This window comes from Cavia porcellus, unplaced genomic scaffold (genome assembly GCF_034190915.1).
Source record: "Cavia porcellus strain 051 isolate PalLab524CR breed Dunkin Hartley unplaced genomic scaffold, mCavPor4.1 scaffold_19, whole genome shotgun sequence".
NCBI lineage: Eukaryota > Metazoa > Chordata > Mammalia > Rodentia > Caviidae > Cavia > Cavia porcellus.
In genome coordinates, this window is record NW_026947502.1 from 60,621,732 (window position 1) to 60,636,117 (window position 14,386).

General features: G+C 43.1%; 1 protein-coding gene across 4 annotated transcripts in view; it reads left to right on the forward strand.

Moving 5' to 3' along the window:
• The window catches only part of Atad2 (ATPase family AAA domain containing 2), a 64,603-nt gene that overhangs the window by 43,753 nt on the left and 6,464 nt on the right, over positions 1-14,386 (forward strand). For all 4 annotated transcript variants that reach the window (XM_063231136.1, XM_063231137.1, XM_063231138.1 and 1 more), the window contains 8 exons: positions 133-319; positions 1,362-1,547; positions 6,569-6,704; positions 8,100-8,296; positions 8,774-8,933; positions 10,192-10,314; positions 10,432-10,575; positions 13,767-14,153. In XM_063231136.1, coding sequence (XP_063087206.1) covers positions 133-319; positions 1,362-1,547; positions 6,569-6,704; positions 8,100-8,296; positions 8,774-8,933; positions 10,192-10,314; positions 10,432-10,575; positions 13,767-14,153 — 1,520 coding nt within the window. The remainder of the gene's footprint in view (positions 1-132; positions 320-1,361; positions 1,548-6,568; positions 6,705-8,099; positions 8,297-8,773; positions 8,934-10,191; positions 10,315-10,431; positions 10,576-13,766; positions 14,154-14,386) is intronic.

Consider the following 14,386-nt stretch of genomic DNA (forward strand, 5'->3'; position numbering starts at 1 on the left):
AGTCAGTTGTTAGCAGAACTCTGAACCACGCTCCTGTGCTTGGCTTCTTGTATAGGCAGGACTTACAGAGAAGGGAAAACATTTGAGCTTTTGCTTTTTTCTAAAACACTGGTTAATTAATCATTCTTTCAGAAATGCTTGTTACCAACCCTTGTCTTTTCGACCAAGAATATTAATTGTGGGAGAACCAGGATTTGGGCAGAGTTCTCATTTGGCACCAGCTGTCATCCATGCCCTGGAGAAGCTCACCGTCCACACTCTGGACATTCCCGTCCTCTTTGGAGTCAGTGCTGCATCCCCTGAGGAGACGTGTGCCCAGGTGCTGCCTTATTACCTGACAGACAGCTGTAGGAGGAGAGAGCTGTCTTCAGAGACAAAGCCTAGAATTACCTTACTGTTTTCACAGGGCGGAGGGCGGGGGGGTTGTGTTGGTGGTGGTGGGTTTTTGTTCTGATTTCTGATTTCGAGTTTATTAAATAGAGCTGTGCATACTTGCTTGACTGTTAAAGAATAGAGATTTAAATCTCAGTTCTACCACTTAATAGCTCTGTGGCCTTTCAGAAAGCTTAGATGCCTCCTCATTTTCTTCATTTGCAAAATGGAGATGGTACAGTTATGAGAGACTTAAGTGAGTCAGGTATTTGCAAGATGATATTCCTTAGAAAGGTGTCGTTCCAGAGCTTTTCGTCTTTCTGAAACAGGGTCTTACTCTGCAGTTCAGGCTGGCTTTGGGCTCACTGTGTAGCCCAGACTGGTCTCAGACTTGCAGTGGTCCTCCTGCCTCAGCCTCTGAGCACTGGGATTACAGGAGTGTACTACCACACCTGGCTATATTTAATTTTTAAAGCACAAAGGTGTTATATATTTGTATTTTTGTTGAACTTTGGTTACCACAACAGGAAAGCAGTTTAGGTTTCTGTTTTGTTTTGTTTTGTTTTGTTTGTTTGTCGGTACCAGGGATTGAACTCAAAAGCAGACGTTTATGGCTGCTGAGCTAAATCCCCAGCCCCCAGTTTAGATTTCTTGAGGTGTTTTCTACTCTGTTGAAACAATTCTGGTTTCTCAAAAGTAAGACTTTTGTAAAACGCCTAAAAACAAAGTTGTGGGAGGGAGGACCAAACTTTTTTTTTTTTTTTAAATCAGTACTGGGGATCAAACTCACGACTGCCTGCTTGCAAGGGTTAGCTAAGGGTTAGCCGCTGAGCTAAATCCCCAGCCCTGGACAAAACATTTTAAAAACTTCAAAGTTTTCTGTGATAATTCTAGGACATTAAGCACTGTTTCAGGCTAATGAAGTTAGCATTACTTTTAAACTGAGGATTGGTTTGTCTGTCTGTTTGTTTCCCCCGTGTGTCTGGCAGGTGATTCGCGAGGCTAAGAGAACAGCACCAAGCATAATCTATGTCCCGCACATTCACTTGTGGTGGGAAGTGGTTGGACCAGCACTCAAAGCCACGTTCACCACCTTGCTGCAGAGCATTCCATCGTTTGCCCCAGTTCTGCTGCTTGCAACTTCTGACAAGCCCCATTCTGCTCTGCCAGAAGAGGTGAGGGCTGGAGGAGTCATTAGTCTTTTTGTTTGTTTTTTGGTACCAGGGATTGAACTTTTTTTTTTAATTTTAAAGCAGGAAAAAATAATTCAAAACAGGGTAACACGAGAGCAACAAGGATTCATGCATTGCATATTATCTTCAGTTACTCAGAGTATAAGTATGCATTTATGCAAACAATATTAGCACAAACCTTTCTTTTCAGTGAATTAAATCAGTAGTGTAACACTCTTGTGTGTGCATATGCAGATACAGTTTTTGTTTGTTTGTTTTTTGGTACGGGGAATTGAACTCAGGTTTCACGCTTGCCAGGCAGGTGCTGTGCCACTGAGCTATGTCCCCAGCTGTTTATGTTTTGCTTTGCTTTTTCCTTTCTTTTCTCCTTTTCCCCATCCCAGTTTTCTTTCTTTTGAACAGTTTTTTTTTTCCCCATTTCATAGTGTCTGTTGTATATTCTGGATCTTACTTACTTTTTTGGCTTCTCACATTAGAGAAACAATACAATGTGTCCATATGTGAGTCTGATTTAAGTTTCAAGCTTATCTTGCTTAATGCTGAGTGTTTTGTTGTATAAAAGGACCACATCTTTTTTTGTCCATTCTTCCATTGGTGGGCATTTGGGTTGCCTCCAAAATCTGGCTATTTCAAATTGTGCTGCTGTGAACATGGGGACACATACATGGCTATAGTACAATATTTTTAATTCTTCTGGGAGATACCCAGAAAGGGAACAGCTGGGTCGAATGGGACCTCCAATCCTAGTTTTTTGAGGAATCTGCACACTGATTTCCACAGTGGTTGCCCCAGTCTGCATTCCCACCCGCAGAGGAAAAGGTTCCTTTTACCCCACAGCCTCTCTAGCGTTTGTTATTGGTTGATTTCTTGATGACAGCCATTCTGTCCAGGGTGAGACGGACTCTCAGTGTTGTTTTAATCTGCTTTCGCTCGAATGACCAGTGATGGTGAACATATATATTTATTGGCAATTTGTACTTCTGCATCTGAGAAGTACACATTCCTCTCAGGAGCCTCAATTGGATTTTAAATTGAAGAGGTCTGTGTTTTGTTGGTTTTGTTCTCAACAGTAATCCTTTGTGTGAGAATCAGCTGGCAAACATTTTTCCCCACTCTCTTTACTATGTTGGTGGTTTCTCTTGCTGTGTAAAGGGTTTTTAATAAGATGAGATCCCAGTTGATTCTTCTTCATAGTTCTGTGTGGTAAGGGTTTTATTCATGAAGTTTTTGTCTACACCAATGTCTTTAAGAGTTTTACCTATTTGGGGGCTGGGGATTTAGCTCAGCGGCATAAGCGCCTGCCTTGCAAGCAGGCAGTCGTGAGTTTGATCCCTGGTACCGATAACAATGAAAAAGACAAAAAATTAAAAAAAAAAAGTTTTACCTATTCTATCTTCTAGCATTTTGAATGTTTCTGTTTTAATATTCAGATTTTTTACCCATTTCAAATTTATTTTCATGCATGGTGAAACATATTGGTCCAGTTTTAATCTTCATTATGTGCAAAGCCAGTTTTTCCAGCACCATTTATTAAAGAGTGTGTCTTTCTCCAATGTATTTGGCACCTTCATCGAAGATAAGGTGGCTTAGTGTGTCTGGAGTTGTTTCTGCATCTTCTAATGTAGTCCATTGATATTCCGGTCTGCTTTGGTCTTTGTTACTGTTTTTTTGCCACTACCACAGTTTTGCTTTGTTTTATCACAGTAGCTTTATAGTATAGTTTCAAATCAGGGATTGTGCTGCCTCCTGCCTTGCCTTTGTTACCCAGAATTAATCTTTGCTACTCTAGGTCTCTTCTGGTTCCAAATGAGTTTTTGAATTTTCTCTAATTCTGTGGGAATTTGGATCGGAATTGCATTAATCTGTGTGACAGTTTTGTGGGTATGGCCATTTTCACTATATTGGTTCTTCCTACCCAAAAGAAAAAGATATCTCTCCACTTTCTGATACCTTCTTCAGTATTCTTTTTCAGAGAACTGTAGTTTTCAATGTAGAGGTCTTCTGCATCCTTTGTTAGATTGGATATCAGTGTTTGAAAAGACGATTGTTTCTACCAAAGTAATCACAGCTTATTGCTTCAGAAGTAAATAAACCAGTTTTCTGCTAGTTGGTTAGCCTGTATGCTAAAGGGTAGGATGTTATGTTACAGTTCACTCTTACCAAATGGCCTTTTCATTATATTGATGTGCTATTATTTATTAACTCAAGTTTCTGTTGGTAGGTAATTTGTTTATTTTTTAGTATTTCCTACTGAATTGCTGCTTGAGCTTCCTTGTGTCTTAATTTGTATGAGCATCGCTATATGGATTTTTTTTTTAGGTTGGAATCTAGTTATATAGTCCTTGAATTCATTATGTAGCCCCAACTGGGCTCAAATTCTTGGCCTCCTGCCTCAGCCTCCAGAGTGCTGAGATTACAGGTGCATGCCGCCACACCTGGCTGCTGTATGGAGTCTAGGCGTTGATTCCTATAAGTGGAATAACTTATAATATTAGTACTAAATTATATCCAAGTTTCTCTTAATTTAAACAACTGCTAATATAAGCAGAACTTCTTGCTGTTTCTTTCTGGAGTACTCTTCTCTTACAGACTTGTATGAGTCCTTTTGTTCGAGTGTCTGCTCCGACCTCACCTCGGAGAGGTCCCTTGGTCTGATTTCCTCTGCCCATCACTGTTGTTCCTGAGTCTCTGCTTAGTGAGCATCCCTGCCTGCGCCATCCGTCCTCCCAGAATACACAGTGCACAGGGAAGGGGCCTTCTACCTTCTGGTGAGCCCACATCATACATGGTTTAGGCCTCTGGGCCTGTTTTTTATGGTACAGACACTTTCATCTTTTTAAGTTGTATTGATTTCTTTACCTACCTATCTTCTCCCTTACTTTAGGAAGGAGGCTCTCCTTATGTGGCCCACCGTGGCCCAAACACATAGGCTTAAGCTATCCTGTCTCAGCATCCTAAGCCGCTGTCAAAGTGTTCACCACTCTCCAGCTTGTGGTTTTTTTAAATTAATAAATGGGTTTAGTAAATATTTTCCATACCTTTGACAAATGGATTTGCACAGTTTTTTAAAAATTAGAACAAGGCCCGGTATATAGCTCAGCAGGTTAAAGACCTGCCTGGAAAGTCAAGGGCCTGAGTTCAGTTCCCAATACCAAAAAAAAAAAAAATTACTAGAACATTTGGTTCTAAGCCCTGAAAGTGCTAACAGTAAGTAGAATGGACAAAAATTTGATCCTTCTGGCTTATAATTGGGCTAACAGTTTAAGACAGAAGAAGAAATACGTTTAAAACCGTGTAATATTAACTGTTGGTATGAAGAAGACTGGTTAGGCAGCACCCAGGACAGGAGTGGACTCAGAGGCCTTAGATGAATAGTGAGAAGGACCTGAGCTGTTGAAGCATCCAAGGAACCACGGACGTGCTGGGCCTCAGAGGGAGTGCACAAACCTGAGGCTGCCAGGGTACTGGAACAGAGCTGCGGAGAGGCGTTCAAGGAGCTGGCAAGGGACAGGCTGTGTCCTTGGTGGCTCTGCTTGAATGACTGACAGTGAAACCCTAAGACATGGTTGAACGTGTGCTCCAGTCCCTTCGGGTGGGGAGGGTTCATTGGCCAGCTCTGGATGCTCCTTCACAGCCTCTCCTTTTTGCAGATGCTACAGCAGTCACAGCTGTGGAAGCAGCTGAGCCAGAGCAGATGAGCACACAGAGCCATAGTGGGCTTGTGTGGAAAGGAATTTAGAAAGGGAATTAGCAAAAGTAGAGAGAGATTCCGTAAATGATGAAGTATTAGAGAAAAATATTTGCATTGTTGTCTTTGTGTTGCTGTAAGGAAAGGTCTTGGTCTGAGTAATTCATAAACAACAGGAATTCTTCTCTTTCAGTCTGTAGGTGGCTAAGGTCGAGGTCCAGGCCCCAACAAATTCACTGGTGTTAACTGTTCTGTCAAGCCAGCACCTAAATGCTGTCCCTCAGGCAGTAGGAGTGGGAGAGCACAGAAAGGGCTGGGGTGTCCCCACTGGCCTTTTTAGTTTTTTGGTGCAAGATCTTGCTGTGCAGTTCAGGCTGGCCTTAAACTCACTCTGTAGCCCAGCCTGGCCTCGAACTCAGAGTGATCCTCCTCCTGCCTCAGCCTTCAAATGCTGGAATTATAGGTGTGCGCCTCTACACCGGGCTTCTCTGGTCTTTTTGCAAGACACTGTTTATTCCTTTCTGTATGCCCTAGCATTCAGGGTTGTGTTTCACTGTGAGTGAGTAAGAGCAATAATCTTAGAGAATGGACGGCCCTGCAAAGCAGAAAGGGCACAAGCAGTCAGTGTAAATTTCTCTGTATCAAAGTTACCACAAATGGGGGCAGGGGATTTAGCTCAGTGGCATAAGCACCTGCCTTGTAAGCAGACGGTCATGAGTTCAATCCCCAGTACCGATTTAAAAAAAAAAAAGTTACCACAAATGGACTACATAAAAAATGATCTTGTTACAAATGATAGCCCCTGGGAACAGCAGTAATACTGGGAAAGGTCGCAAACTTGGTTGTAAACTATCTTTTGGGGACCAGCTTTGCCTTTCATTTTTTTGTAGTGTGTGTGTTGAAATATGCGTAACAGAACTTGCTGTTTTAGCCATAACTAAGCGTTCTATTCAGTACCCTCAGGTATATTCCTAATGTTGACCGCCAAGCGCCACTCCCCATGCTAGTGTTTTAAGAGGATTGTATCGTTTTAGTGCCTGATTTGTTACATGTTTATACATAAATTGTATGACTTGCTAATTTATTGTATATATAAATCACACACAAATTGAAGATATTTAAAAGACTTGTTTAAAACCTCATTTCTTGTTTGTTTGGTACTGAGGCTCGAACTCACAACTGCGCACTTGCAAGGCAGGTGCTTATGCTGCTGAGCTAAATCCCCAGCGATTATATAAATTTTGATTTTATTTATATATATATAAACAGCTTTGAGATTGCATTTATTCTGTATATATTCATTATTTTCCTTAAGGTGCAAGAGTTATTTACCTATGATTATGGAGAGATTTTTAATGTCCAGTTACCAGGCAAAGAAGAACGGACAAAATTTTTTGAAGATTTAATTCTAAAACAAGCTGCTAAGCCTCCTGTGTCAAAAAAGAAAGCAGGTTAGTTAACTATATCAAAGTTTAGTATACAGCAATTTTGAGAAAGTGGTAATTAACTCAGTTTTTTATTTGGTTTGGTTTTTATTTTGTCTTTTTAAGACAGGGTTTCAATGTGTAGTTCGCGCTGGCCTTGAACTCACTTCATAGCCCAGGCTGGTTCAAACTCACAGCAGTCCTGCTGCCTCCTGAGTGCTAGAAGTTAATATGGTTGACAGCTGTCTAGTAGCACAAGTTAAAAGCCTCAGTCATGAGCTTGATATAGTGACTGCTGAAAAATCTGTGTTTCCTGTTCAGATACAGTTCATAGGCACACAAGATGTTCATAGTATGGCCCCAGTCTGTCCTTCCAGGGGTATTTTTGGCATTTCTGTTTTCCCTTTCCTGTTTTTGTTAGAAAAGAATATTCTCATTCTTACTATTTTACTGTCAGTAACACTTTTTTTTTTTTATTTATTTAAGGAGAAAAGAAAAGAAAGATAAAAAAACAGTGAAGGGGTACAAGTTATACAGATTTACAGAAGAAAAAAATGCGCAGTAGGAAATCACTAGTTAATGGATTACATATTGCCATCTTAGAAATAATTGTTCCAGTCACAAAATTAAAGCTTGTAGAGTGGACATTCCAACAATGGTACTGCAAACAGTTCTGTTCAATGATCCAATAAAACTCTGTGATATCATTTTCTATCTTATACATTTAAATATACATGCAGTTATATAGTTTAGAGCACTTTCTTTTCCTCTCTTTTGTACAGTGACTATTACACATTTTGGGTTTCATTGCTCCCACGGTTCGTATTGCTTTTTTGGAAGAGAGTAAAACCAAATGTGACATAACAGAACAGAATCGGTCAAGTCAAAAGGGTGGATATAATAGATAATATAAAAACATAATACAAGGTAATCAACAATGGTTACCATAATGCCTCCCGCTGTCAGTAACACTTTATCGACCTCATTTCTGCCTGTAAGATCTATTTGGCCTTTTACTAGAACTTAAAAGTTTTTATTGGGAGGCCCTCCCTGATTTTGTGTAGGTATATAGTTAATCAACCCATCATACTTCTTTTCCAACAGACTTACGACACTGTAATTGTGTTTCTTAGTCCTTAATAGTCTTTTTTTGAGACAGGCTCTCACTGTAATTCAGGCTGACTTTCCTAGTCCCTTAAATTACCTTTAGAATAAAGCAGAGCCATGACTTTGGAGTTACCATTTTAAGTAACAAGTTACCAGTGACTTCTAGAGGAGATGTGTGGTAGCAGCCTGTAGTGGTCCTTCTGTAGTCCATATCCTAGTTCATGTGGAAGATCCCCTCCGAGCCTAGCATGTCCATGGGCACTTGTCCCCGCAGTAGAGCGAGAGCATAGGCACTGAAGTTTCCCCTTCGTGAAGTTTTGCAGGCATTGGAGGTCCTGCCGGTGGCAGCGCCCCCTGAGCCTCGACCTCTGACAGCCGAGGAAGTGCAGCGGCTGGAGGAGCAGGAGGAGGACACCTTCCGGGAGCTGAGGATCTTCCTAAGAAGCGTCACACACAGGCTTGCCATCGACAAGCGCTTCCGAGTGTTCACGAAGCCCGTGGACCCTGATGAGGTATCGGTTTACTGTGCAGGCAGTGCCTCGCTGCACTCCGACCTGGCCTTGTCTATATGGAACGTGTACTGAGTTCAGAGCACCAGACTGCATCAGTTGTATGTGTAGTACATTTTGGCTTTTCTTGCAGAGGATGGACAGTTTTTCTGCCTGAGCCAAACATTCTGAAAGTTGAGACTGTCTTCAGGGGCCGTGTGGTAGAACTGTGAGCCACACAGGTGGAACTGAGTGGGGAGTCAGGACTTAAATGGACATTGAGGACGGGTGATGATTGAAGGGAAAGATAGAGGGCTTTACTGGAGGATACAGCTGCTAGAGAATAGAAACAAATACAACAGCACTTTAGAGTCAAAGCTTCCGTGTTACTGTGTTACCCTCCCTTCTATTCTCTATGCCCTGTGTTGCATGACAAAGAAATGTCAAATGATTTTTTTACATTTAATTTAGTGATTTTTTAATCAATTGCTTGAATTTCAGGTTCCTGATTATGTCACTGTGATAAAGCAGCCGATGGATCTTTCATCTGTAATCAGTAAAATTGATCTCCACAAGTATCTCACTGTGAAAGACTATTTGAGAGATATTGACCTCATCTGTAGTAACGCTTTAGAGTACAATCCAGATAGAGACCCCGGAGGTGAATATTAGTGCTTCTGTCTTTTTAGGGATTGTTGGGGATGATTAAACGTACTGAACATTGATCTTTCTGTTAGGCACTATCTTACAAATAGCATTTTAATTGACAGTGCTGCTTAATCCTCACAACTACCTTTCCCCGTTCTTTACATAAGGCAGTGAAGTTTAGAAAAGTCATGCTGTTGATAGTGAAGTACGTTTTAAAGGACTTCTTAGCTGAGCCCATAACAGTTTTTATTACAGACATAGTAATAGAATGCTAATAGTAATTCTTAAAACTCCAGTTCCTCTGTTTCTTTCTCCCACAGTGGACACTGTTAAGACTGGGGATCTCTTTTCCACCAAGTGGGGCACCTGCCCCTCCACTACCCCAGAGGCAGAGGGCTTTTCGGTCCCATTCTGGAGCTACTGCTGATGCTGCTTTTTGTGCTATGGCAGTTTAAAATTACTTCTTTTTTTTTTTTTTTTTTTTTTTTTCCTTTTTCTTTTTTATTGGTACCAGGGATCAAACTCATGACCACACACTTGCAAGGCAGGCACTTATGCCGCTGAACTAACCTCCTAGCCCCAAAAAGTTGTGGGGTTTTTTTGAGGTTTTTTTGGTTTTGTTTTGTTTTGTTTTGTTTTGTTTTGTTTTTTTGGTACCGGGAATCGAACTCATGACCCTTGCCCTTGCCAGGCAGGTACTGTGCCACTGAGCTATATCCCCAGCCCTGGCAGTTTAAAATTACTGCAGATCAGTGGTGCTCAAATGTTAGTGGGCGACAGAATCTCTGGAAGGACTTCTTAAAATACAGATCGCTGGGCCCCAGGCGCCAGAGTTTCTGATGGTTTACATTTAGGGTGCAGGGCCTAAGAGCTGGCATTTCTGACTAGTTCCCAGCGAGCGGATGCTGCCAGGCTCCAGCAGATGCTTCGGGGACAGGGGCCCTTTTCTTTAGGCCATGTCCGCAGCCCTGTGCAGAGCCCTCACACTGCTGTAGCTCCCCCTCCTCTCTCAGCGGAAAGTGAACGTGGCAGCGGGTTGCCCTGAGAGGCTCTGACACAGCTGTGCTTTCACACATTATTACCTACCTCCCTCTGCCATGCTCAGCCTCCGAGTGCTGACACTCCAAGCTCAGAATTTTCCCAGTGTTCTATTTATGGTAGAAGTAAAAAGGAATTACAGTGGCTACTACAGGATTTTAGTCCAACATGTTAAGTTTATTTGCTGTTATTGAGTGGAGAACATTAATTGCATTTGTTTATTCATTTTTCAGATCGTCTTATTAGGCATAGAGCCTGTGCTTTAAGAGATACCGCCTATGCGATAATTAAAGAAGAACTCGATGAAGACTTTGAGAAGCTTTGTGAAGAGATTCAGGAATCGAGAAAGAAGAGAGGTAGGAAGTGGGTTAGGCATCAGAAAAGATGCTTCAGATATGTGGAGCCTTCAGTGGCTGAGATGTGTAATTCTGAAGGGAGGAGCCCCTTGCTGAAGTCCACATCTCTGTTGCAAGGTTGTTGCTCCTCCAAGTACGCTCCGTCTTATTACCACGTGATGCCAAAGCCCAGCTCCGCTGCTGCTGGGGACAGAAAACCGGATGTAGACCAAGATGAAAAACCACAGCCTCTCACTGCTCCAGTGGCTTCCAGCACACCTAGTAAGTACTCTTGGCTAATTTTCATTTTTAAAATTGAAACCATTATCTCTTCCAACTCAATTTACTTTCTCTATCCATTTTCTTTATTAATACAGTAAATTACATTGATCTCATTAGCAGTAGGAGAACCCTACATTCTTGAAATCCAAGTTTATGATGTGCCCATGAGTCTCTCTCCGCTCACCAATTAATTATGAATTGACTTGACTTGAAAATCATGTCATTTCCTACTAATCCTGCTGTATTTTCCGTTTCCTCCCCACACCCCACCACTGATTCTCAGCGTGTAACTCCAAATAAACCTCACATTTTCCGTGGCCCACCCTCCTTGACAGGCTTTTCATTCCAGTTTTTGCGTTTCGTGGCCCATGAGTATCAGGCTCTGCTTGGCTTCTTAGCCTCTTATTGTTTTCCATGTTCATGGCCCCAGTCCTCCCTGCCTTATTAGAGTGTGTGCACACGTACCCTCAAGTCCAGACCTGGCTGAGCAGGTTTGTCTTCTTTGGGATCATCGATTTGGAAAAGTAGAAGCCCCTTTGTGAGAGGGGACAGCAGGGAAAGAAAGGACAATGAGGGAGAATCAGCAAGAAGCTGCCTCTGCAGAAAGCTTCCAGTCATACCTGCGGCCAGCAAGTGCATCTGTGGAAATGGGCTGCACTTCTAGAAAAGCACCTTTTAAAGCTAGACACATTTTATACATGTGATTCATACACATTCCCATAGGGAGATAACCAACCCATGGTTATAGGAATCAGGGGTTGTTGATCCTGGGTATTGTGACTAAAGAAGGTAACTTGAGTATGGGTACTTGTTCTGTCTTTTGACCTGAGTGTGGTTACATAGATTTCTTCAGCTTGTGGATAGTCACTCTGTGTGTCTATCTTGAGTGCTTTATATATGTCCACTGTGTGTCAATCAAAAGTGCAAACTAGGGGCTGGGGATTTAGCTCAGCGGCGTAAGCGCCTGCCTTGCAAGCAGGCAGTCGTGAGTTCGATCCCTGGTACTGATAAAAACAAAAAAGACAAAAAAAAATAAAAAGTGCAAACTAGGCCCGTAGTGGTGGCACACAACTGTAACCCCAGCCCTTGGGCAGTTGAGGAAAGAGTGTTGCTGTGAGTTCGAGGGCAGCCTGAGCTGCATGAAGCAAAACCCTGTCTGCAGTAGATGATGCTGGATGTGGTAGCGCACACCTGTAATCCCAGCACTGAGGAGGCTGAGGCAGGAGGATTGTTGCGAGTTTGAGATCAGCATGGGCTACACAGTGAACTCAAGGCCATCCTGAACTGCATAGTAAGATGCTGACTCAAAAAGACAAAAACAAAAAGATGAAAAGGGATGTTTCCAAACTAAACAGACCTGTTGTATCCCTTGTAAAGTTTCTTTTTTTCCTTTTTGAGACAGGGTCTTTTTTTTTTTTCCTTTTTATTGGTACCAGGGATCAAACTCACGACTGCCTGCTTGCAAGGCAGGCGCTTATGCCGCTGAGCTAAATCCCCAGCCCCTTGAGACGGGGTCTTACCATATAGTCCATTGCTGGAATTACAGGCAGGTGCCACCATACCTGTCTCTCTCTCTTTTTTTTCCTGTAATTATTTGATTTTGGGTATTTTTGGTGAGGAATGGCCAACTGCATGTTTATTAGAATCAAAGGAAAAGCTCCCCACTGGCAAAGGAGGGGTGTGCCCTCAGGCAGGTGCCTACCGTTCTGGTGGGCAAATGTGCCGGGGTGCAAGGTGCTCCCGCTGGCCTCTGCTGTCTGAAAGGCAGGCTGCTTCCTCCAGAGTCTCTCCCTTTCTTATAAGATTTCTTTTCCTCTGCTTATCTTGGCACACCTCCGTCCTAAGTTGAAGAGATTTCTGTGCTGTGTATCTCCCAACTTGCTGGCCTCCTTGTCACCCAGTTCCACTTAGAGTGAAAACAGACAGCTCCTGTTTTTCATGGTGACCTTGGCAGGCACCGCACTGGGCCAGCGGCAGCAGTGCAGACCCCAGAGCCGCTCTTACACCCACCTCTTCTCTGCGCCCAGCGTTGAGTGGAAGTAAAGTAGTTAGTATGTTTCACAGGTTCAAAAGAGTTCTCAGTATTTATTAAAAACTCAATAAATTTAGGCTCTTTCTGTCTTGCATTTCTTTAGTTTCTCACACTGCTGCCAAAGTGATCTTTCAGAACTAGGCATCAGATCATGTCACTGTTTAAAAAAATACTCAAGATGAAGTCTAAGCTTCTAGCTGGGTGTGGTGGTGCACACCTGTAATCCCGAAACAATGGAAGACTGAGGCAAAGGGCTGCAAGTTCAGTCCAGCTGGGGCAATTTAATGACTTAGCAAGACCCTGTCTCAAAATAGAAAACGGTATGAGATATGTTTGAAAAATGTAATTACTAATTTGTTTTGTTTTAAGACAGGGTCTCTGCTTTCAGTCTGACTGTGAACTCACTTTGTAGTCCAGGCTGGCCTTAAACTTGTGGAGATCCTCCTGAATGCTGAAATTACAGGCATATGCTGCCAGGCTCACCTAAAAAGTGATTTATTACAGTGAGAGACACATTGCCATTATTGGAAGGGGTACCGGAACTCAAACTCATTCATCGCCCTCGCAGTGCTCCCTTTCTCTCCAAGCATATGTGCCCCACCGTTCCCGTCATGCTCTGAAGCAGTTCCGGAAGTGTTCTGTGCATGCCCTCAGTGGCAGTGTCATGGCTGCCCTGATGTCTTGAGTTTAGACCACTTACTGTCATGGTCATTTTACCTAGAGGAAGGGCCAGAGTTGCACAGCGCCAGTCTGGTGGGCTAGTGGAGGCACACACGGTGTGCTGTCTTCACAGCTGCCTCTCTGCCGCAGGACACTGGACAACAGCATGGCTGTCCTGTGTCTGAACTTGTTCTGTGACCAGTGAAGACACGGACCCCAGAGCCACTTCTGGGAGTGGCAGGAGCCGAGGGTATAAGGTAGCCAGTGCAAAGTAAGTGTTCAGAGGCGGTTAATGGCAGTGTCTTACTGTAATATTTGCTTTTAATTAAAACATTCGCTGAGTTGTTCAGACCTCCCAGCTCTGCCCAGAGGCCTTGGACTCCAATCCCTGGTATGACCAAAAGTAATTCCTTAAACTCTGTTGTCTCCTGTCTCCAGGTTCTCTTGGTTCTTAGAATTTAGAAAGTCACAGGATGCCTTTTTTTCTTACTCTTTGAAGCTCAGTTGAAAAGAAAAAAACGCAGAAGGTCCAAGTGGCAAGTTGGCACCATAACCAAGCGGAGGAAGGTTTCCCAGGACAGAGACAACAGCCAGAGCACTGTGGAAGAGGAAGTGGAGAGCGATGCGGAGGCTGCTCCAGATGCCAGTACAGGACAGAATGAGCATGGAGACACGGGAGAGTCTTCCGCAGAAGACACCGAGAAGGAGCAGCCTGCCTCTGAGAGCAGAGGCAAACTGGGAGGCTGCAGCTGTGGTGCCCCTACTGCGGAAAACGGGCCCGAGGCCAGGAGGGCTGCAGCGAGCTACGAATTGAGAAAAGAAAGGATTGTGTGCAACGGACATGTGTCTGGCTCTCAGATGACAGATGCTGAAAGTGAAGTAAAAGGTGAGTCTGAGTTACTAGACATTTCACTTAGTTCCTCACCTGTGAATTGCAAAGCAGTTTGTTAGTTTTTGCTTGGCTTTCAGAGTATGGATGTTATAACTCATTTCAAAAAATAATACTAACTTTAGTTACCTTTGAACTAGTCAGTTACTGTTTTCTTGATGACATTTGGCCCTGACACCTCAGGTTTGGGTCCCCAGATCACCCGCAGGACCCTCAGCCCAGAAGCTCGT